Genomic DNA, 25,540 nt, shown 5'->3' with positions numbered 1-25,540 from the left:
ACACACACACACACTCACACTGAGACACACACACACTGAGACACACACACACACTGAGACACACACACACACTGAGACACACACACACACTGAGACACACACACACACACACACACACACACACACACACACACACACACCCTTTGCAGCCCATGCAGTACAGAGCTGGGGGCTCTTTGTATTTAGCTAGTAGTTTAGCCACCTACAGGACCCCTCAAAGATCGCAGCCACACAGGTCATGCTGGAATTGAAGGCTTACAGTCCAACGCGAAAAAACACTGCAAGTCCCAGAAAGCAATGAGCTCATGGCCAACAGCTAGGACCGAACGGAATTTTTTTAAAAACTGCATTATTACTGACAGCAAACAGCCTGGAAGAGCTGTGTGCTGTACAATTGTAAAACCAAAGGGGATGATGGACGGAGTGTTGAACATTGCAAGCACTCTTCCCCCAGTCAACTGATCTAGGTTTAATCCATCATCATTCTTTAGCTCACTCCACCACCCCAGTTCAGACATGGCCATATGCAAATCAGTCTGATCCTGTGCCTCATGGGAACAGTCCAGACAGAACTGCCAAGCCATAACTTCCCTGGAATGAAAAAAAGCATCCTGGGACTGGTTTCTGGCTGATCAGCCATCATCAGCCAGGCTAGCTTGAATCCAGTGGCAAAGTGAGCAAGGGACCCACGTCTAGTTAGGAATGATCTAGTTAGGATATCAACTGTGAAAATATACCTCAGGTATGTATATGTGGCTGCATGTAGATTTGCTATCCTTAATTCAAAATCTATACGCTTTGAGACACCCACCCACGAAATCCCATGGTGACATTTGCTCTCGCTCACTACACTTGCTCGAACAGGCTAAATCAGAATATTGTTTTACGCCTCACCACTTTTAAAATTCACCAGCCACCACTGCAGGGACCACTAGTATGGGTCCCTAAGATACTCTAATGTGCAAACAATGCCATTTTACAGAAGCATGCAAAAGCTAGGGGAGCTAATGTTAACTTTGCCTTTCTTCCTTCCAAGATGGATTTTCACAAGGTCATCATCCGTGGTCTAGCAGCATGTCACGTTTGGCTGGTGCTGCTGGCTGTTCCTGGCGTGAGCGCGTGCCCTTCGGCTGCCGTCCGCATCCCGGCGGGGAAGAGGTCTCGCTGCAGTATTCATGAGACGAGCTTTCAGTGGGCACGGAGCCCTGGGGCTGGCGGGGGCAGGGGCCGCAGCTGAGCAAGACTTCATTACTTTTTGATGCACGAAAGAGCCTGGCACGCTCCGCAGAGGAGCCTGAGCGTGCGCCATGGCTGAAGTGGGCAGGGAGACAGGGCACCTGCTGGGAAGCTCTGCTTCTGCAACGACGCGAAGGGCCTTTTAGGAGCTCGGCCATGGTGTCATCTGTCCCTACATAGATTGTCGCTTCACCGATCACAGCCAAAGCATTGGCAAGAACCAATGAATGTCTCACGTGGAGTGGAGGCGAGGCGGAGGAACCTTGCAGAAAGGGAAGCGGGCTGGAAGACAGAGTGAAAGAGGAGAAAGGGTAGGAAAGGGAGAGAAACAGAGATGGGTTAATGCAGGAAAGCAAAACTGACACAGCAAGGAAAGACAAGACTCCGCTTTCAAAGACGACACTTTCAAAATGGCCAAAACAAACCTTTAAAAAATAAATAAATAAACCACCGCCCACCGCCGCAATGACTATCGCAAAGGGGCGGAGAGCGAAAAAAACAGCGGCACGCCCACGAATCTGCTCCCTCGAAGATTGACACATCTCTCTTCCAATGGCTAGCCTCCATTTATGGAGCTAGCCAATGGAAGAGAGAGGCGGGACAAAGCCCCATACTGTTCTAACATAAGATTTCGCCTGCGTGAACACTGCTGCGCAGTGCTACGTCAGGCGATGCCTAAAAATGGGCTTTCACAATTACTGAAATATAATTTGAAATATTTGTACATTTGACTTATTAGCTATTTTAATGTGTGGGGAAAAATAGCCTCTCCTTTCACACTTCCTACAGCAGGTCAGACAGTTCAATTTACAAAATCCTGGAACTCTGCAGTCTGAGAAGGAAAAGTAATTGTAAACTGACTTCGGATCTCTGCCAAGATTTAAAGGCATCTTTATTGCTCCTTCACTGTCTGACTGAACAGAAACCTGTTCTTTGACATAGCTCAACCTGGAGTGGGCAGTGGATTTTTCAAGGCCTTCTGGAGAAGTAGGCACCTGTTTAGAATTTAGAAAATTTATCTGGGTGAACTTGTTGATGCAGTTTGGCAACAAAAGCCTTTTAGTTGTGCATCTTCCCTCACACCCCTCATATACCCATGACTTGCTTAGATTTAAAGCTTTAGAGATCTCAAGTGAACTCCCAGGGGCCATCACTAGTTCGGTTTACAAGTCTGCTCACCGGTAGGATTGAATATAGAATACTTGATAAAGACAGACACGGTGTTTGTGAGTAAGGTACTTTGAGTCAGGCTGAAAAAATGTTAAGTTGAAAAGCCTCATCTGATAGTAGTGGTATCCATAGTAGGGTGCCGATTACAAATACCTCAGTAATTCTAGAGCGGCCAATAGCAAGAGTTACCATCCTAATCAGAGTTTCCATGGTTATGGGTGAAGCCTCAGAACTCCTAAGTTTGAACGTGGAACGTAGCTGCTTAAAGTAGCAGAAATAAATAGTCCGGTGAAATTCCAGGGAGATGCCCGCAATTACAGGGGGGAATTGTATACAGGATAACTGATTTGCCTCAGTAATTGTCAGTTTCAGTATATGGTTTGTATTTTTTTCCAGATTACTAGGGTTAAAAGTCTAAGTGTGACAGGCATGGCATGGAATGTGATTGTGCATCTAGGATAATATTATTTCTGTCACTGCGGGGACTTTTCCATGCTGCGGGTTTAAAAAGCGCCGGGACACTCTTTTTGAGTAGCCGTGCGCTCTACAAAAGCCATTATAACATAACATAACATAACATTAAGATGGCGTGCAAGTAAAAGGAAACATAAAAGGTGCTACGATAAGTCTCTAGTTGCATTACAACCGAAGTTAGTGCCTGATAATGATAGCTCCTCACATTTTTTTTTGTGAGTTGGGAAGGGAAAATGTTGCTTTGCATTATGCCATTGGAGTGACTCCTAGAGATAAAAATGTATTTGTGTATGCGATTTTCCCTTTCTATTTTGATGAACTGAAGGTAACATTTGGTTTATTGAGAGGTATTCATTAAGTTATTTGGTAAAATCTTAATTTTAGTAAAGTGGTAAATGTATTTATTTTTATTCAAGATGTTTGTTAAGCACATTTCCAACTGAAGGCACCATTATGCTGAGAAAGTGAAAAATCTTGATCTTAAATCGAGAGCTACTCTTAACAAGCATTTACAATGCAATGGTCTCGGCAATATTATAGGTAGAGCTATTGGTATTGCTCATTATTTTTGTATCTTTTTTGTATCCCTAAATAAATGGCATTGTCATTTGTATTGGCATTAGCTTTGTTTTTTGCATATGTGATAACTATTGCATTAGCAGAGAGTGAGGTAGTGAGCTAGAGAGAGCGAGTGAGGTATTGAAATAGAGAGAGTGAGGTAGTGGAGAGAGTGAGGTAGAGAGTGAGGTAGTAAAGAGTGAGGTAGTGAGGGAGAGGGATGTTGTGAGGTAGTGAGATATAAGCATAGAGTGATGTGATGTAGTGAAGGGATGGTGTAGTGAGAGACTGAAGAGAGTGCACCAGTGAAGGGATGGTGCAGGGAGAGGCTGAGGAGAGAGTGCAGCAGTGAAGGGATGGTGTAGTGAGAGACTGAGGAGAGTGCACCAGTGAAGGGACGGTGCAGGGAGAGGCTGAGGAGAGTGCAGCAGTGAAGGGACGATGCAATGGGGGGCTGAGCAGAGAGTGCATGAGTGAAGGGACAGTGCATGGAGAGGCTGAGGAGAGTGCAGCAGTGAAGGGACGATGCAATGGGAGGCTGAGCAGAGAGTGCATCAGTGAATGGACGGTGCAGGGAGAGGCTGAGCAGAGAGTGCAGCAGTGAAGGGATGGTGCAGGGAGAGGCTGAGGAGAGTGCAGCAGTAAAGGGACGATGCAATGGGGGGCTGATCAGAGAGTGCATCAGTGAAGGGACGGTGCAAGGAGAGGCTGAGGAGAGAGTGCAGCAATAAAGGGACGGTGCAGGGAGAGGCTGAGGAGAGTGCATCAGTGAAGGGCCGGTGCAGGGAGAGGCTGAGGAGAGAGTGCATCAGTGAAGGGATGGTGCAGGGAGAGGCTGAGGAGAGAGTGCAGCAGTGAAGGGATGGTGCCATAAGAGACTGAGGAGAGAGTGCAGCAGTGAGTGATGGTGCAGTAGAGGGGTGAGGGCTGCAGCCTGGATGGGGGGGCTGAGCAGAGAGTGCAGCAGTGAGCCAGGGGGCAGGGGGAGCAAGCACAGCCAGGGGGCAGGGGGAGCAAGCACAGCCAGGTGGCAGGGGGAGCAAGCACAGCCAGGTGGCAGGGGGAGCAAGCACAGCCAGGTGGCAGGGGAGCAAGCACAGCCAGGGGGCAGAGGATCAAGCACCAACATTCTCCTTTGACTTATTGCCTGCGTGTACATAAAGCAAGACGTGAATAGTCGCCGCCCAGACTACACATCTTATCATGCCCGGGGGCGGAGTGTGCTCAAGAAATCAGCAATGCTGCCTACCAGGTGACCAGGGACATATTGAACGCAAGACAAACCTTTTCGCACCAAGGAACAGAAAGTCAACTGCCACCGTCATTAAAACCCCCCAAATGGCGATGTCCAGTGCTGCTGTGTAATAATAAAAGAGCAAATACATCGCTTTAGATACTTGCACATGTGCCAACCGTGAATACGTAACCTTTGTTGAACATTTATTAATAGCTAAATGGGCCCCACTGTATGGGTAAAAAGCGTTTTTTTAAAAAAACACTTAAATCAGCATTAAATACATAACATCTATCAATAGCTAAATGGGCCCCCGTAAAGGTAAACCGTTTTTTTTTTCATGAACACATAAATCCGCTTTATATAACACGCAGGCTAAATATAAGGATGTGCCACAAAGAGGGTAAAAGATTACCTCGCACCCGTCCCCAACTAGATAAGGTGCCACAAGATGATACAGAACAGGGGAGGGGCCCTAGAATCCTGTTCTTGGCCTGGCATGTCACGAGACCAGTAGTTGGGCGCTTCTCTGATTTTTCTGCCCCTGCAGCCAGACGAGTGTGAACAGATTTACGAACCAAGAGCAAGGACATATCCTAGAAATAAAAGGGCTACAGTTTTGCGTTTCCAAGTGCCTGAAAATGCCAGTACTCAACAACCTACAAATGCAGAACAGTTACTAAGAAAATACATGGAATTACATTATTAAACCCAGTATCATACCTGTTAATTAAATTGCTTTCTTAAATATTTTGTAGCTGGCCCTGCTTAGGAACACATTAATCTGCATTCCACTGTCGACTCTCTCCACTAACAGAAACACAAACCAAATTTTCTGAAATCTGCTGGGACAGCTGGTGAAACTGGGACTGTCCCGGCAAAACAGGACGCCAGGACACCATGTAGCTGGCCCTGCTTAGGAACACAAATCTGCATTCCACTGTCGACTCTCTCCACTAACAGAAACACAAACCAAATTTGCTGAAATCTGCTGGGACAGCTGGTGAAACTGGGACTGTCCCGGCAAAACAGGACGCCAGGACACCATGTAGCTGCCCCTGCTTAGGAACACAAATCTGCATTCCACTGTCGACTCTCTCCACTAACAGAAACACAAACCAAATTTGCTGAAATCTGCTGGGACAGCTGGTGAAACTGGGACTGTCCCGGCAAAACAGGATGCCAGGACACCATAATCCAGACCTATCACACAACAAGTAACAGAAACACCGAAATGAAGCCAGACCTATTCGCTATGCTTGTGCATATTAGCAGTATCAAACAAAAGAGTTATTATAATATTGTTTTGAATACTTAAACCTGGATGAACCCCCGGCCACGCGGCAGGAAGTCGCAGCATGCGTCCCCCGAACGGCACGCCCGAGACACACCGCCCCAGATGAAGGCACCAAAAAACCCAGGCTTCGCCTGACTCCACGATCGCGTCCCTGCCCCCCCCCTCCTCCCCCTCGCAGCAGCGCCTGTAACCACTCTGTCCTCCTACAATGCACTGTTTGCTACCTCTTGTATCATGTCTGCTCACAAACGTCACCACTACCTCATGTAACTATCGTGGCAAGAGAGCACCTTGCACCGCTCCCGGCGCACATATTGTGGTACGTAGAGGGGCATTTAATGAAAGGCGGTGCGTGTCGTAGCAAGGGAGCGACTCGCACCGCTCCCGGCTACAGCGTACGCTCGATCCTAAAGGGGGGTGAGCGGACCCACATGCGCCCTCACAGCACTGCACCTCCCCCGGGGCCGTCGACACTCCGACCCAGCAAAGAGAGTTGCCAGGTATCAGGGCACACACTAGCCTGCATGCAGAGAGACGGCCGCGCCATGGCCATGTCGCCCGACCCCAGCCATGTCGCCCGACCCCGGCCATGTCGCCCGACCCCACCCGGTCATCACACACCAGCGCGACGCCCGCCCGGGGAGCGCCACCCCCAGCCCTACCAACACCCCCGATGGAACTCCGCAAGCAGAACCCACAGCCCCGCCACAGCGGACCCCAGGTCCCCGCTCCCCAAGCGTACCCCCTCGCCGCTCACGATTCCCAAGCCAACACGCACAGAAGGGAACACCAAAGCAATCCCGCCAAACCGGATCCCGAGCCCGGCAACCCCGACGGACCCGCACGCTTCACCCACCCCCCGCAAGACCAGACCCACTCCTCCCCCCCCCTAGACAAAACATCCCAAAACAGAAGACCAGAGCTGCACCCACAGCCCCGCATAAAACAGACCCCAGACCCCGCAGCCCTGACGGACCCACACGCAGGCTTGACACGAAAACGGGAGCCAGGAGGGAAACAGGACCCGGAAGGGGGGGAGGGTCACAACGACTCACCTAATGAAAAACCGCGCCGGGGCAGCATAGCTCGTCCGGGGCAAGGGGGGGGGGGGGGGGGGGGGAGGGGGGGGGAGGAGAGGCCATTTTGCAAAACTCAGTAATGCCTGGATGTAACTCCGCAAGCAGAACCCACAGCCCCGCCACAGCGGACCCCGCTCCCCAAGCGTACCCCCACGCCGCCCACGATTCCCAAGCAAACACACACAGAAGGGAACACCAAAGCTGCACCCCGCAATCCCGCCAAACCGGATCCCGAGCCCGGCAACCCCGACGGACCCGCACGCTTCACCCACCCCCCGCAAGACCAGACCCACTCCTCCCCCCCCCCCCCCCCCCCCAGACAAAACATCCCAAAACAGAAGACCAGAGCTGCACCCACAGCCCCGCATAAAACGGACCCCAGACCCCGCAGCCCTGACGGACCCACACGCAGGCTTGACACGAAAACGGGAGCTGCACCCACAGCCCCGCATAAAACGGACCCCAGACCCCGCAGCCCTGACGGACCCACACGCAGGCTTGACACGAAAACGGGAGCCGGGAGGGAAACAGGACCCAGGAGGGGGGAGGGTCACAACCACTCACCTAATGAAAAACAGCGCCGGGGCAGCATAGCTCGTCCGGGGCAAGGGGGGAGAGAGGCCATTTTGCAAAACTCAGTAATGCCTGGAAGACAGACAGGCAAGAGAATATGTTCAAAGCAGGAGCACGGGGAGAACTCCCGTCCGCTTCCTGCCTGGCCCACTATACTTCAGGGTCGCAGCAGCGCGGCCCTACAACAGTACAGCGGCCGACCAAATTAGCGGGAGGAGGGTGGTAACAAACACGGACAGCGGGAGGGGGGCGGGGAAAAGACACGGCGAGGAAGAATACAACGGCCGACCTAATCAGCGGGAGGAGGGCGGAAACCGAGACAGACAGCAGGAAACGAGGACAGCAGCCTACCTCATCTGAAGGAGACTTAAAATGGCGGCCACAAGCTTTAGAAATTTTTCGGAATTGGGGGCGTGTTTTGCTGTTCTGAGTGACGGAAGACGTCACTGTCTAAAGAACAGCAAAAATGACGCCCCCAAATCCGAAAAAGACGGGGCTTGTTTGGAGGGACGGCTCTCTCCTCCAATGGCTGGCCTCCTTTTAGGAAGCCAGCCAATGGAGGTGAGACGGGCGAGGGAGGCGGGTTCCAGATCCCTACTAAGTAGCATATGATCTCCTCCCGGAAATGCTGGCAAAGCAGACTCTGTATTTGAGCTCATCTAAAGAAGCTACTACGCCCGCACCGCCCGTACAGCTGTTTCCCCAACACTATTTCCCCTTCAAAGCTTCTTCAGGTGATATCCAGCAGAGGCAACACCATACCCTGCCTCAACAGCAACAGACCTCCAAGCCTTTCGAGATGGAGGTCAGAAACTGGCAGACTGCCCTTGCCACTCGGAGCAACAAAGTTTTAAACCCCTTTAGTTTGCCCTCCTCTGTACACTGTCACCCAGTTGGAGGCCAGATAAACTATTAATCCTAGGGTCTACAAAGCACCACATCGACAGATGTGTGCTTTAAAATGCCCAGGTTGGTTTTACCCCAACCTTACTGTCCACCCCTCCAAACATACCACCAATACCACAATGGCTTCCGGAGGATCACTTGTCTGTTCTGTGGAAGGAAGTCATGGCTCTCTTGACAAGGGAGCTATATAGAGGGTGCCGGCCTCAGAGGTATGGACTTGCATTACTTCTTGGTTTTGAAGAAGGATGGAGTACTTCAGTTATTTTAAACCTTTACTATTACTCAAGAGGAAAATGCTCAAGATGCTCACTCTGACCTTGTATCCAAAATTATGGATGGTGGTATTGGGCTTGCTGTGGCTTGTTTGCACATCCCGGAACTCTGTGCTTCCCTCCGGCATCACCAGTGCCCCTTGGGTGTTCACGCAAGTGATGGTGATTGTAGCCACCCTTTTTAGGAGTTTAGAAATACCAGTCTTCCCATACTTTGACAACTAGTTGCTGAAGGCGGTGCTCACCTCAAACAGTTGTGTACCACCTTTAGGCAATGGCCAACCTATTAACATCTACAGGATTCTCCATTAATGTGTCAAAAGTCACACCTTGCACCACAGATTCCCCTTCATTGGAGCAGTCCTGGATACAGTTCTATTTCGAATTTTTCCCTACGCTTCAAGTCCAGGACATGCAGCCTTTAACATCATTTTTTTAGTGAAGATCATCTTTCACTAAATGAGAGTGCACAAAGATAATTTGGGAACAAATATTTACTTCATTTATTGTTGTTTTCAGCAAAGATTAAATATTAGCAATTTTTAAAAAAAAGATGTTAACCCGCATTGACAGCAATGCCTTACAAAGTAAGACAAACACACATTACAGTCTGCGATTGCTTATATTCTAACAGCCATAATCATTTAGGTGTGATCCCACTGCCCACATGGCACACAGTTATTATTTTTTAAACTATTTTTAATTGTATTAAGTACCATTGGGTAGACAATCGTCTCTTTGTGAGTCTCTGGAACAAGGGGAAAATGCAGTGCTCAAATGAACCATTTGCAAATGGATTGTCCTTTGCATACAGATCTCTTATGGCCTAGCCAAGGAAGAGCCTCCAGAAGGCATGTGTGTTTTTTTCCACCACAGCAAAAGCTGCTACCGCCACGCTGGTGTACAGAGTAACTGTTCTGGGCATTTGTCAGGCTGTGACGTGGGCATCAGTTCACATGCTCACGAAACACTACCACCTGGATAGCAAGGTCCGGTGGAAGTAGCATTTTGCCCATTCAGTCTTGAAGGATTTCATGGTCTGTGCCATTCCACAGACCCACCACCTGGGAGAGTTTGGCTTGGGTATCTATTCACAAGATGAATAATCTATGGTTAAAAATCCACACCAGAAGAACAAGTTTCTTACCTTCTGTAATACTCTTTCTGGTGGGTACTCGAACTGTAGATTCCTCACCACCCACCCGTTTCTCCTTTTCTGTGGAACTGATTAATTTGGTGCATACTAAAAATATTCTAATTAGAGGTCAGCACACGGGCTCAATCTGATTACTGAAGATCTGCATCTCACAGCATGGACAGTTATCAGAAAGAAACGGACATCATCCTATGAAGGTGGCGGTCGTGTAGGTGACCCAGTATCATTTCTTTGCAAGGACGGACCTGTCATGGAGCCACTCAGTGCCACCTATCGGTGTGCAAGGGAATTGCTGAGAAAAATATCCATATTCAGTCTGGTGCCTGGAGGAATCTGCAGTTAAACAGTGTATCCTTTGGAAAGAGCGTTACCTAAGTAAATAACTTGTTTGTCCAATACCTTAAGCTAGCTTGTGAGAATCTCAGGATTTGCAGGGTTGTACTCAACCAACAGTAGATGAGTGCTGCTGGCAAGGCCATTTTAGCAGAATGCCTACGTTTGTTTACTGCACAGAGTACCTCACTCTCAGTACTGCAGCCAGATCGAAATCCTGCTCGCATAATATGAAGAATATAATTTGTCTCAAACTCTACCTTGTACCGCTTTCTGAATTTCAGCAGGCTATTGTGACAAACGTTTGCTACTGTGGGGGCTAGGATCATTTTCCTCTGATGTCACAGGGTCCCTCCTACTATGCTTCTGCACACTGGCCGAGAGGTTGTTTGGGGGGTGCATCAAGTTTAGGACTAAAACACGCAGCAACTCAATTGATTGTCCAACCCAGTGCTTGTCTTTATAAAAATAAGAAAAGGACAAAAAGTTCTTTGCACTCAAAAACGATATAATTCACACTACAGTATGTAAGTACGAATATCCACTGGCACCGCTGTGTTATTGAATTACCCCTTGCCTATTCTCAGCTGAGTAGGTGCCTTTTGACTCTGGGCTTCTCTGTCTCAGCTCCCTGTGCTCGAATCACACGACCTGGCTTACTTAGTGGCTAAAGTGAAATCTGAGTCCCCTGAGGACCTGTGTCTTCCAAAGGTGCTCAAATCGATCATTCCTTTGGTGGAGGCTGAGGTACTGTCTGTTCTGAATCTCTCTTTGACCTCAGGAACAGTACCTCAGAAATGTAAGGAAGCTATAGTACTGCCGCTGCTGAAGAAAGTGGGTGCAGATACTAGGAACCTGAAAAACTATTGCCCCATTTCTCAACTCCTGTTCCTGGCCAAGGTACTTGAACAGCATGTCCTCCGAGCCCTTGCGTTATAAACTGAACACCACCACCTGCTGCATCATCGGCAAGCTGGGTTTCGGGCGCATAACGGCACAGAGTTTGTTATGCTCTCAGTCTTGGACGATCTACGACTGGCAGCAGACAAGAAGATTCACTCAGCCTTAATCCTACTTGATCTCTCAGCCGCCTTTGATGCGGTGAACTATGGGCAGCTATTAGCTCATATGCGGCGGCAGGGAGTCACTGGGACGGCCCTCCAGTGGTTCACTTCATTCTTGGAGGTCTGCCGGCAGAAGGTCCAAATAGGAGACCTCATGTCTAAGCAGGGCAACCTTCGCTGGGGGGTTCCGCAGAGCTCGGCATTGTCACCCCTGCTTTGTAACATCTATCTCTAACCTCTGATTGAGGCTCTGGCAAAGGCAGACTGCTAGGTGTTTAACGGACGATACTCCGCTAATAGTCTGCATCGATAACTCCTGGGACTCGCAGCAGAATGTCCAGAACATCCTCCGGTATACCATGAATTGGATAACCTCCAATTCTTTAAAGGTGAATCCCGATAAGACAGAAGTTCTGGTACTTTCCCCTGTTTCCTCCCCTTGGTCCAGCCTTTCTTGGCCCCAAGAGCTTGGCACAACTCCAACGCAAGTGCCAGCCGTGAAAAGTCTGGATATCAGACTGGACACCGGATTGACCATGAAGACCAAGCTGTTTGCTGTCATGGGAAGCTGTATTGGGCTGATGCGCCAACTTCGGAAATTATTGACCCTGCTGTCTTCCACCACCATGCAGGCGGTGGTGACTGCTTTAATACTATCCCGTTTAGATTATGGCAATGCAGTTTACATTGGCCTTCCTGGTACTCTTCTGAGGAAACTCCAGGTGGTCATGAATGACGCAGCAAGGCTGATATATAAACTGCCTCGTAGAGTACATGCTACCTACTTGCTGCATAAACTGCACTGGCTCCCTATTAAACAAAGGGTAAACATCAAGAGCTTATGCATTGCACACAAATCCCTGTTTGGTGAAGCCCCTTTATACATCAAAGACAGTTTGAAGCCTTACGTACCGGCCTGCCATCTTCGCTCATTACAGGCCAGTCTTCTTGCCTGCCCTCGTGTCAGTCTGGTGACATTTGGAGGTCGGGCCTTTTCGGTCTGCGTTCCTCAGATGTGGAATAAGCTACCAGATGACATGCGCGGGGAAGATAGACTGCTCCCATTTCGGAGAAGGCTCAAGACGATACTGTTCTTAAAAGCATTTGATCAGGCCTACTAAGATTGTCAAGCTCAGTGGCGCAACGGAACGCGGACTGTCGTTCTATGTTGCAGTGCTTAGAGACCTTTGGGTGATTAGCGCTTTATAAATGTAATTTAACATTAACTGTACCGAAGGTTCAAGGTCCCCTGCCACTTCACTGTCACCTAACAAAGTGTAAGATATGATACAGAATGTTTCAGAGACACGGGTGAATGGCAACCCCTTTCGTTCAGAGTTTGTGGCTCAGTTTTACAGTCTCCAGTGTTGCTGGTGATCTCCAGTCATTAGCAACCCCCCCCCCTCCCCCCCACCCCACCACCACCAGCAGGGTGAGTCGGCCAGAGGTCCGGAGCCATTGAAGTCATGGATATTTAGCTCCTGAGTCCGGTCCTTCTACTCACCATGCTAATTAACATTAAGTTCTGTGTTGCTATTCCCCTCACCTCTCCTGCTCAGACAGGTTGGCCTCCAAGAGGTTTTGGACCGGTATACAGCTCTTCCTTTCCAGTCATACTCCAAGTGTAGTCCACTCACCTGTGGATAGCTAGTTGTCTGGTAGGCGCCAGCTTTGGTTGCTCAGAAGTTGTTTGCGTACTCTGTGGGCACGCCCTTTCTTAGACGGAGAACTTGGAACTAGAAGAACAAGTGAGAAAGCAGCTCCCACTTTTATACAGTGAAGTCACTGTATATCAAAAGGCATTGCTCAGAAAGGCTATAAAGCAGCTCCCTGATGGGAAATAACCTAATTAAATTTCGAAAGGAAGCTCTGTGTCCTCTAAGCCCCCCCCCCCCCCCCCCCCCCCTGCGCCTTGAGACCCTCATGGGTGAGTAGCGCACTAAATATTTCCCTGAGTGATAGAGAGACCAATCAGACAAGCGTATAAAACAATTTAGAGGAAATATTACATAAATACAATGAGGATTAAGGATTACAAGGTGTAAGAGTCACATCTCCCTCACTGACAGGTATTGAACCTTCAAAGTGCTTTGTCGGGACATACCGGTGTCAGATTTAAAACTTAATGCGGTGGTTAGGGCTGTATGTACTGATAACTTTATCAGTACCTAAAGACTCATTTTAGCAAACTTATAATAACGAAAGTTTGAGGGGAAAAATAAGGTCTCTAACCTATGCTTTGCAGTTTGTATGCAGATCCCTGGTGCCAGTACATAGCTCACTATGCTATAATAGCATTCCAACATATGAACTACAGATAACAGTGGGATCTCTGTGACAAAAAAAATAACTCCATAAGCTTGCTACATAAAATACAGATCTGTGATCTGCAAGTTGCACAATGTGCTTTGCAGTAGGCATATTAACTCTGTGCTACTTTGAGTCAAAACTGTAACTGGACAAAACACAATTCTCTCCAGCAAGTATATTAATTACAAATGCATTTTACCATTGTTAACCCCTCAAAAAATTGCTAGACACGCAAAGATCTCCGTACTAGGTTCGTTTACCCTATCCGATATTTTAAAATGCTGCCTCTTCGTGACCAATTATGCGAGATGAGATTTGATGTCACATGTCCTTGTTGCCAATTTCTTGCGTCAAATTTTTTTAAAAAATGTATTAGTTTCCTATGAAACTCCGCTTCTCTCCAAGCCCTTTACGCTGCCACACCTTGCCTTGGAATTGATGGGTTCCCGTTCTCCCAGCCATAATGAGAACTAAAATTACTTCAAAGCTCGTGAGGAACACCATATTAACCTCCCAAATGAAATTGGATTAGAGGTTTTACTTCCGGTCAAATATAGAATTGTGCTTGTGGTGCCTGCAAAGCCATAGAGCAAACAACGGGCGGAGGGGGAGTACTGGCCTGTTTGTGATGTTAAGCTAGGACACAATTGGCATTGTTGTGGTATTCGTCACTATCGTATCTCAGTTGCTGCGGGGAGGTCTTTTGTTGTCGCTGCTCTGTCGCCGTCGATCTGCAAACACCATACATTCTGGTCGTTTTAGATTGGCACCGCCGGCTGGATTTATAATTGGTAGATGGGTGGAGGCTGGGCAGCCTGCTAGTCAGGGGTGTTCCTCCGCACAGGAGGCAGTTGCTTGTGTCACTGTGACCTCCGAGTGCCCTAGCAGGAAGTGAAACGGAGCTAGTCAGCTGTGCGAGTGCTGGGTGCCTGCAAGCAGCCTCAAGATGGATGCCAAATGTGGTCAGTAGCTTTTTTTCCTCTATTTGCTTTGCCGCAATCTTCTGGCGATTTGTATCATTTGCTTGTATTTGTGCCTTTTCGTGTTATATTCCAAAAACGGCATCTAGATTTAGAAAGGGAGCGGTTCTTTCGGTCCGATTGTGTCTTGAGCTGCATGATAAACGCGTGGGCATTTTTCTGACAATGCAGCTTACCGCTTTATAATCATCTTGTGCTACGAAGCAGAATTTTAACCAAGCATAGAACCAGATTGCACTGCGAGCCGCCGAATTAAAGCCGAAAGGTAACTGGATGATTTGCTCATGTAAGGCACGGTGCAGACCGAGCGTGCTATTTTTAGCTATGTCAGATGCCAGGGCATGCTCGCTTTCCAAATGGAGGCAGCTGCATTTTCATGTGCTCCTTCGAAACGAATATCCCATCGTGCCGAAAGCAGGCGCGTCGGACCTAAAATGGTTTCAGTGACAATCGGCTTTAATGCATCTAGAAACCCACGAGGTGGGCATTTTCTTCATTTAGCCTTCGTGTTTTTTTTCTCACGAGAGAACGGACTACGACATTAGATAGCACAAAGCTTACATTTTACCTTGTGGTTCAAGGGGCTGTGTCGGCGATTTGTGCGTTTGCGTTGTGATTTTGGACCCGATTGTGGGGAGATGGTGGTTAAGATACGTTCCTATTTATGGGCAGTGGCGGTTTCCCTGCCTGCTATGAATGGCGTGCTGCGAAGGCGGCGTGCGGCTTTCGTGCTGCCTTCCTGCACGGTCTTTTCTTTTGTGTGTGATTAACGGTCCTTTCATTCCGCGGCCTCTTATTCCGAGACGCTGCTAGAATTCGTGACAAAGTGTGCGAGTGGGTGGTGGCGGCGGGGGTGTACTGCTGAACTGGAATAGCGTCAGCGGGAGCCGTTCTTAGCGAAAACTCCGGGCTCCTGTGAAGAAAGCACGCATATGTTTAACCATCTCGGTAGCTCCTAAGAAACACTGTTATGCGGTACATGATTTGGTAATGCAGTGTGTTACACAAACACAGTAATGCGATAAAGTACATCGCGTGGAGTCCCTAAACAGCTTTGCTGGGCACCGCGCTGAAAATGTGAAACCCAGCCCTGTTGATTCTACAGTTGGTGTTGGGTTTTATGATCTAATTTGCAAAGTAGGTCTGTTTCCTACGTTGGAAAAATACCAGTAAATGAGCCAAACGTGTATTAACTCAGTAGTAATTTGTCGATATTACGAAAAGCTGCCATGTTAATACAATCTCGTAAACCCTTTGCGGACAGAAAAAGCTAAAGCAACCATCAGTGGATGGCTAAATTGTATGCTGTATTCTGCTACATATTCACATTTGTTCATGGTCTGAGCTAACTTTTCTGCTTTGAGATTCTGCTACCACCGGCCGCTGGAGCTTTGAACGTGGTTGGATTTGGTACTTGCCCTGAACTCCGCCTAGTCATGGCAGCAAGCCCAAATTGCTCTCGTAAGAGGGGTTGGGAAAGGTTTGCCCCCCCCCCCTACAACCTGTTCACACGAATGCTTTGAAAAAATGGGAAAGAATCCCACAAACTGCTGTATTTACACAGAACAGTTTTCACCTACATTTGCTCAAAATCGGTAGGCTCAGTAAGAGCACCCATTAAATAGTAGCTATCATGGTGTACCAAGTCAGTAAAGCCTCACGCTCCCCAGGGGTTGACCCAATTTATTTCAAAATATGCAGTAGGCCCCTTCTGTCAATTACTTCCATGGTGTCCGGACCAGCATTTTACCATGGATGATCTCCCTCATACCATCGGCGCCCCCTTATGCCAATAGTTGAATACAATATGCCAGTACCGCAGTTTACTACACCTATATTCCATGTGGTACCCACACATCAACAAATGCCACTAGTACGCCAGGGCTAACATTTTGTCATGAATGCTCCCTTATGTCAAGGACTACATGCAATATGACAGTGCCAGAATTTTGCCATTGACTGCAGCCATGTACCATGTGATCCATTGCAAAAATTACTTCTAGTGCGTCAATGGCAGCATTTTATCTCCCTAATGCCAAGGACCTTCTCCAGCATTGTTCTACAGCTTTTCCATGTGCCAAAAATTTCCCTCTACTGTGCCAGCATTTTTACTCTGGGTACTTCTTCCAAGATTTGCACCTAGTATGCCAGCACCTTTCTTCCCAAGAGTGCCCCTTTAATCCACAAATTGGGTACCTCCTGCAAATTCCAGCATTTTGCCACAGGTGTCCCATATGTGGGTGGGTGTGGCTCTGGGTGGGTGTGGTTCTGGGTGTGGTTCTGGGTGTGGCTCGGTGTGGGTGTGGTTCTGGGTGTGTGGGTGGGTGTGGCTCTGGGTGGGTGGGTATGTGTGTGTGGGGCTCTGGGTGTTTGTGTGTGGCTCTGGGGGTGTGTGTGTGGCTCTGGGTGTGTGGCTGTGTGTGTGTGGCTCTGGGTGTGTGGGTGGGTGTGGCTCTGGGTGTGTGGGTGGGTGTGGCTCTGGGTGTGTGTGTGTGTGGCTGGCTCTGGGGGTGGGTGTGTGTGTGTGTGTGTGTGGTAGTAATTGCTGCCTGATGAGCTCGTCCAGTAGGGTGCAATAGGTCTTACAATTGCGAGAGATTAAGCGGTTGGCAATGTAAATGACAATGCCATTTATTTATCTGTTTTCAAAACCAACACATAAATAAAAATGTTTTCATTTACAATGCCAATAGCTCTAACTTTTGCAAAGGCGAAACGTTGCATTGTAAATGCTTGTTTCCATTGGCTTGTCATTGTCCACTGTAAACTGTGGCTGTTCATTGGTCAATAGGCTGAGTAGTCCCTCCTTAGTGCCGCCTTGTCTCATTTTGTAACCTCCCATGGTGACACCCCCTGTTACATATGTTGTTAGTCGGTAGGCTTTATTTACAGCGCCTCTGAGCACTATTTTCTCAAATAGCTTGGTCCTACCTGCTGCTGTTAGGAGGGAATGCTCTCTCCTAAAGCTTTAAAAAGATATATATTATAGCACAAATGTATTTGAATGCAATAGGTCTGGCGATTACGAGAGTTTAAGCTATTGGCATAGTGAAGGACAATGCCTTTTATTTATCTGTTTTTAAAAACAACACATATATTAAAGGCACTGGCATTTACAATGCCAATAGCTCAAACTCTCGTAAATGCAAGACCTATTGCATCGCAAATTCTTGTTAGGTCTGGAATTAGCCATTACCTGTTTATTTTATTACAAGTATATATTGAATATATTTATAGAGGCTTTCAGCCAGCTCTCTCGATCCATTGATCTGTAATTGTCATTCATATTTTCTTCCGCCCTCTATTACATGGGGCGGTGGGCCAGCCCACTTCGGACATTGTCTTCAGCGTGCATGATGACATTTTTTTCTTTCACCTGGAGCACAGCCACGCACTAAGAATTTCTCTACTGTGACCTTGAGTACTACTGCTGCATGCGCTTTTTGAGACCAAAAATAGTTTTTAAATTGACAAAATGTTATTGCTGGCCCATGTCAAAGCCATGACTAAACAAAACGAGCATTGTCAAAGTCCAAAATGCTGGTAGCAAACGTCAGACGTAACTGCTTTTCTAATGTTCATTAAACTTTCTAATGATTTTTTACCACTGGGCAAAATAGTTTGGTTGCACCTTCTCAAATGATAAAATAAATATTTTATTTCTTTTTTCCTACAACCGATAAAACCTATATTTTTTTTAATAATGTAAACCATTTTCTTTTTCAGTGCCATGTGCATCATTGTGAATTTCTTTACACCTATTATGGTGGCAACTAGTCCTGTGGTTTGAAGATTTGTGGCAGTGCCCCAAAACTTAAAATGTCACTTCCTCTATAGTTTTTCGGATCATTGCTGTTCCCACAACTTACATTGGATTAAGAGATGTAAAATATGTATTCAAAGTTAAATAATATAGTGTTTTGGGAATTTATTGGGTGAGTGCTGGTAGGAATGTTAATATTAATTCAGCATTGGAACTGTCCAAATGATCGTATAATAATGTAAAAACGCCGTTAAGGAAAAGATTAGCTCGATCTGTAATTCATTTCTGTTGTCCTGACACTCGTGTGTTATACACCATCAAAAAAATAATATATTTGGAGAGGCCCAGTTTATGATGGAATTTTAGCATTTAGGTTGCATTTCCGGGGCTTGAGGGTGGTACAAAATGGATGTGACTCCCAGTTAATTTCTTTTGAGAATTTGCCATTGTGATTCACCAGCTATAACATATGTATAGCTTACCTCTGGTGCTTTGACTACAGCATAAGAAGTGATTTTATTGGGGGAGACCACACAAGGTAGCAAAGTAATGCTTAGGAACAACATACTGCGTTTAAAATTATCCAAGCAAGAATTGACTGTTAAAACAGGAATTAGTTTGGGTTGAGAAGAAGAGACTAGCAAAATGCTAAATCATGGCAATTGTTTTGGTGACGTCAGCTATTGTACCCATTTTCTAAAAAAATCTATTTTTTTTTCTCCAGTTGTTGACCTGCTTTACTGGCGAGATATCAAGAAATCGGGAGTGGTGTTTGGAGCCAGTTTATTTCTTCTGCTGTCTTTGACAGTTTTTAGCATCGTGAGTGTGTCGGCATACATTGCTTTAGCTCTGCTTTCTGTTACAATCAGCTACAGAATGTACAAAGGAGTTTTCCAGGCTATCCAGAAATCCGAAGATGGTCATCCATTCAGGTAAGAGCCTTGAAATGTTGTTCAAGTTATCACAGGTGTTCAAATAAATGTACTGTTTTGTTTTGTTAGTAGCAGCATTTAAAAGTAAAGCGAACAGGAGTGAATTAGGTTTAAGGGTTTAATTGGTAGGGCACTCAAATTGTTATAGAACTGGCAGGCATCAGGAAAATCATATCCTGGCTTTGTTTTGCTACTGGAATGGTCAATTACATAAAGTGACATATTTTGACATCCATTTTCTTCCTATACTCTACCGTTGCGTTAGTACCACTATGTACCCATACTCCAAACTATGCATTAGTAGTTTGCAGGGCTTTGAGATGACCAGCACACCTCTTACGCACTTCACTGGCCCATTCTTCTGCACTCCCTTGGGGCCTTGAATGCGCTGTGTCTTTCCCAGTATTCATTTAAATTTGGACATTAGCTACAGGTATTTTTGACAGGTGTTTTTTTCCTTCCTTTATTTGACTAGCACTTTTGCCCAGCACATACTCTACCTTGCCTCGAGGCAGATCAATGTTTACTTCAAGGAGTGCTATCCTGGTAAGGCTTGCCTCTGTTATTTAAGGTGACTAATTATCTGTGGGTAGTTATTGGTGCAGACCATGGGCTCCTTTGTCAATGGTTGCCTTCAAGTATCAGAGATCCACTGTCTGTTGAAAGCACTGGCTGTGGGTGTACTACACAGGTCTACAACTGGTCCTTCGACCACAAATGCAAACCTTTCTCCCTTCTCTATCCTGCCACTATCCTTCTCAATCCAAATAACTGACCAACATATCCACCGCTCCAATTACTTTCATATTTTCACTATACTAATTGACCACTAATTCTTTATGGGTTCCGGATTAGCGTGCTACTCACCGAAAAACGTTTTAACGCCTCGTCCGAAGTAGTAAGTGCTATAGAAATGTATTTACAATTACTCTTGTAGGGCCTTATTTTCTGCATTACATTTGTAATTCAGTCCATGTAAAGCAGACATGTTTCTGACTTGGGCATCACTACTATGACTTAGTGATGGTCAAGCCTAGAGGTGGATAGGCTTGTTGTTTGCAGCAGCTATTTGAATTGTGATCTAGTTGTTCCTAAAGATTACACTTCTCAATGCAAATCGTTTAAGGTGTCAGGCCAAATTCCTCAACGTTTTGCTGTCTTTTACTCTTGAAGTAATGCGAAAAGATGGATGGAATAAACAAGGCACATAATCCAAAAAAAGCCTTCAAGTCGCCCAAAACACAGATGTATCAGCTTTTCCAGTTTTCTAGTTCTGCATTTTCTCTCTGCATCTACAGTCTTTAACGCCTTTCACAATAGAAATGGAGTAGGTTGTTCCTGCTGGATGGCAATAAAATACGGTTCTCCTCTGACTTTTCCCTGGAGACTGACGCAAAGCATAATACCTTTCTAACTCCTATACCCATGCTTTTTACTTGGTTGAACCCTCCACAATGTGGACCATAATAGACTGTCTTTCAATTACACAGTTCTTGAGGACTTTGAAAGGTTCCTGGTTAGCTTGGCATTGTATCTCATGGAAATTATGAGCAGATTGAAACTCCTGCGACATCTGCACAAAATCCACCCTCAACTCAATGTGAGGACAGCCCCTTTGGACGGACTATCGATCATTTTTAGGTCGAAGCCTGCTGTTCACTGCGCAAGCAGTGTCGCGCAGGCGAGAAATTTTGATCTCCAGTATGGGGCTTTAACTCTCCTCTCTTCCATTGGCTAGCTCCATAAATGGAGGCTAGCCATTGGAAGAGAGATGTGGCAATCATTCTTGAAGCAGATTCGTGGGCGTTCCTGTGTTTTTTTAAGCTCCGCCCCCTTTGCCGTCTTTGTTTCGTCATGAAGAGATGGGTGTTTCCTTTTTTTTTTTTTGTTCATGATGTTTGCGGCCGCCATTTTTTTCATGGAGCTGGGGCGGGCTGGTCATTTCCGCGCTGCTCCCTTCCCTTTGCCCTATCTTCCTCTCATCCTTTTCCTCGCCTAGCTGCTGCCAAGCGTGCACGCGGGAGTGGAGGTTTGCTGTGGTAGGTACTTGTTATTTTAGTGTTCTTCTCTGGTCTGTAAATGGTACTTACGAGCAGTTAGACATAAAAAGCGCAGCACGAGGCAGGAGCCAAATCCGGTTTTCAGCTTACTCTCAAACTCACCTTTTATCCGCTGCTTGGACACGCGCAGCACTAGGCCAGAGGCAGACTATGGATCGGCTGAAGCAGAGGGGGCTGATCAGGGAAGGTCCCAGAGTTTGTGGAATCAGCACAGAGCGACTTAAAGCACGCGGGGAATTGGTGCGAAAATGACTGTGGAGAACCTCTGCATCATCGGGTATTTTAATAACGAAACCAACTGCAATGGTGTTAGTTTTGTTATCACTCGTGCGTATGCCACCATGCTCCAGACGTCCCACAATGTCCAATATCCGTAAACCCCACTCCCATCGACTTCCAAGGGCACTCCCACCCACTTCCTGAAGGAAAGTTGTTAGTTACCTGTGTGCAGCACGCCAAGCTCAGAGGCGGCAGCTGAGTGCTTTGTACCTGTAAAAAGCATGCAATTCTGGGCAAACGCGACTCCATGTCACTTCCTGAAAGAAGCTTTTTATAACTGAGCGCAACACTTCACGTAGCAGCCAGCAGCTGCCAAGTTTTCATATTGAAACCCGCTAAAGCCCATGATCCCTGCCCTTCTGTGAGGGCTGCAGGGTTTGTTATACTGCTGCTACTAGTGCTGAGTTAGGCTAGTGAGAAAGCAATCTTATTTTTCTCTCACTTGCACCTCAAATGGTTAATATGTGCGATGTAGAAAGAAAACCGCACTGTGCACAATTACTGACCCAGATACTTTTCCACCTTCTTCTCCATCACGTCTGGTTTTGTTTACTCTCTGGTTTAAAGGGTCCCATTGAATGCAGGCTGTTTTACATTCACCAGCTCAGGATGGATGTGTTCCACTGCTTGCTGGGGTTGGGCTCAAGGTGATAAATCAAATAACTAAATAATATGCAAACGTATAGCAAAGGAATATTTAGCGCACAAATGGCAAATACTGTGGAAAAAGGTATTAACATTTTTGGGTCACACTGGTGTAAGTGAATGGGAAGGCTCTAATGACTCAATAACTTCATCTGCACTGCAGTTATTATTTGATCTGAACGAAGAGGAGTTTGCTTGAATGCCAGAGGGTAAAAGTGACTAAGTCCTTTTACTGATTCCATCTAGTGTCTGCCACTACCGATCAACACCAGGCCTCATTAAATGTCAAATATAATGTCTGTAACTGTGGCATGGTTCCAGAATTTTCCCTAGTAGCCTTCGTAATGGGTGCAGAAAGTAGTTTTAAGTGATGTAATTAACGCTCATCCGGATTACTACACGGTGTTGTGTTGCTTGCCCTAATAATACATTGATGACATTGCTTTGCCTCTACATTCAAAAGCCTAAACGCGTGTCTTAGTCCAAAAAATTGCTACATTGGGAAATATAGGTAAAATACTTTACTAGTCATCCTTAAAATAGACGCTTGAACTTTGAAGCTCTAATCGGGTTCCGTTGTGGTTACTTTCCTATCAAATGAAGCTGTAAGCAAAGGAAACAGGTTGTTCGGTTTCGAGACAGCTGTGTCTAATATGTGGCTTTGATGTCATTCTATGCATAGGTGATATGCATGTCAGCATTTCAATGTACCACAGGTGGCAAACGCTTAGCAAACAATATAGGTTGGAGTTGTGTTACATCTTGTCTTGCCTTCTGCCCCCTGATTGCACTCGTTTTTCTTGCCTCTGCCCCCCTGATTGTGCCATTTTTCTTGCCTCTGCCCCCCGGATTGTGCCGTTTTTCTTGCCTCTGCCGCCCTGATTGTTTAGCAGAATTTAGGCCTGTGTGCGGTGGTATATGTAGGTCCGATGTGTTTGCTGGGGCCTGCTGCTCCTTCTCTCTATATGTTGTATAGAAATGTCAACTATAGTGTAAAATATGTGCTCACACCTGATGGCGCTGTGCATTTGTTCATTGTGCTGCTTCTATTTCCTTTCCACTGAGTAGGGAGACACAGACCAGCTCTCTGTTTAGCAGGGTGCAGACGTGTTATGTGCATTGAACGTTATAAAAGTGATTGTGACTTATTCTCACTAAGTCCCAAACCCATTGTTTCTTGAATAAAATGTCAAAGCAGCAACTACAAGAGAAAGTGAGGTTAACATTAAACAGCCTTCTATCAAAATTAATTGATTCTGCAAGACTGTCCTATAAAACCAGCCATTGTTGGGTCATTTGTGCTTTCTTAAGGTCAAAGCATGCACAGAATAGCATATGGTTGCCTTAAAGATCTCCACCAGCAGAACGTGCCAGAAGAAAGCATTTCACACACAATATGCACCTGCCACGCTCTACAGATGGAAGGACTGGCTCAAACCAATTATTTTAACAAGCATTGTCAATGCAACAGCTCTGTGTGTGGCTCTGTGTGTATGTGTGTGGCTCTGTGTGTATGTGTGTGGCTCTGTGTGTGGCTCTGTTTGTGTGTGGCTCTGTTTGTGTGTGGCTCTGTGTGTGTCGCTCTGTGTGTGTCGCTGTGTGTGTGTTTGGCTCTGTGTGTGTGGGTCTTTGTGTGGGGCTCTGTGTGTGGGGGGGGCTCTGTGTGTGTGTGTGTGTGAAGGTGTGGGTCTGTGTGTGGTATTTGCGAGAGATTAAGCTATTGGCATTGTAAATGACAATGCCATTTATTTCTGTTTTCAAAACAAACACATATATGACAATTTTGTCATTTACAATGCCAATAGCTCTAACTTTTGCAAAGGCGAGACAGTGTCATTGTAAATGCTTGTTTTTTTGGGTGTACATTTTGACTGAACTACTTAAAATGGTGGCAGAATTGCCTAGCAACAAGCAGCGAAACAAATCTAGATCCCACATAAAGCTGCAAAGAATACTAATGTTTGTTCTTGACTCCCACACTCTGCTGTAGAGAGGGAGTATAGGTTGAGCCCTTCCACACATCTTTCTCTTGATATTGTAACTGTTGATAAAATTGCCACCCATACTGTTGGATGCACCCTGTCCTCCATTCCCCGAAAAGGAGAACTGTTGGTGAAAGTCACTCTTTTTTTAAACAGGGATGTTTTGAGCTGGTGACCCAAGTTGACCGAAGGCTAGAGGCGATTGCAGCCCACTTCCAGCCAACCAACTGATACTTTATAACTGCTGTCTTTCCCCTGCCACAGCTCCCATTCTCTTACATTACAATCTGAGATACAGTTACATAGCCACTCGGCATGATGCACTGCATTCAGATTAGACAAAGACAGGGTGGTCATAAGTACAAACTCACAATTCCACCATAAAACGATATCCGGCTTCCACATCAATTGGTCACTGGGAGGAGGTAGGGGATCTACTTAAAAACACCTAACAGAACAATACCAAAAGAGAGCAAGGCACTTGGTAGAAAACGTGAAAAATATAGCGAATACATGCTTAAAATCTGCCCTACATCAAGCAGTTAAATGATGATCGACATCACAGAAGGAAGACCCGCATGGCTGCGCATCTCCGGATTCAAGCCAGGGGTGCAGAACAATATACTGAATGCACCGTTCAATGGGAAACAGCTCGCTGAACCAACTAAAGAAAGACAACAAAACCGCAGGATCTATTTGGGCTCTACAATTCAGAGGTGGCATGCGTAGAGGAGATACCACCCTCAAGTAGGCCAGCAGGTAGAGAGGAACATCACCACACAACTTCGCATCAAACATACCAGCAAGGTTACCAAGTGGGAAACCAAGGGCAACAACAAGGACAGTAACAAAATTGGAGTACCAACAAGGAAGACCATCCTTTTGAGGACTCCCCTGTGGAAGAGGCCTTCCACAAAGAGCGGGAGTACCCACAGCATCTAAAGGACTGCATTCCAAACACAACACACTCCAGAAACATCACTTAGTGTGCACGTGAGGAGACAGACAACAACCAAACAGTTCCTCCAACATTCTACAACAGTAGGGGGCAGACAAAAGAACTTCTTCCAAAAATGGAAAGTGATCACTTCAGACCTATCAATCTTAAACATACCATAAGGCTACTGCATAGAACTAGTCAAAACGCCTCAAAACAAACGCCCAATGAGAAAAGTACATTCCAAAGGAGAAGCTACTCCATTACTCCAAGAACCACAAGCGAAAAAAGCTATAGAAC

The 25,540-nt window shown here is 46.5% G+C and overlaps 1 protein-coding gene across 1 annotated transcript in view; it reads left to right on the top strand.

Annotated features, from left to right (window-relative positions):
• The window catches only part of RTN4 (reticulon 4), a 232,057-nt gene that overhangs the window by 122,350 nt on the left and 84,167 nt on the right, over positions 1 to 25,540 (top strand). The window contains exon 4 of the mRNA XM_086927651.1: positions 19,130 to 19,337. Coding sequence (XP_086783777.1) covers positions 19,130 to 19,337 — 208 coding nt within the window. The remainder of the gene's footprint in view (positions 1 to 19,129; positions 19,338 to 25,540) is intronic.

Source organism: Lissotriton vulgaris, chromosome 6, assembly GCF_964263255.1.
Source record: "Lissotriton vulgaris chromosome 6, aLisVul1.2, whole genome shotgun sequence".
Taxonomy (NCBI): domain Eukaryota; kingdom Metazoa; phylum Chordata; class Amphibia; order Caudata; family Salamandridae; genus Lissotriton; species Lissotriton vulgaris.
Note: the sequence above shows the minus strand (reverse complement) of the source record. Positions and strands in the feature narration are given on the sequence as shown.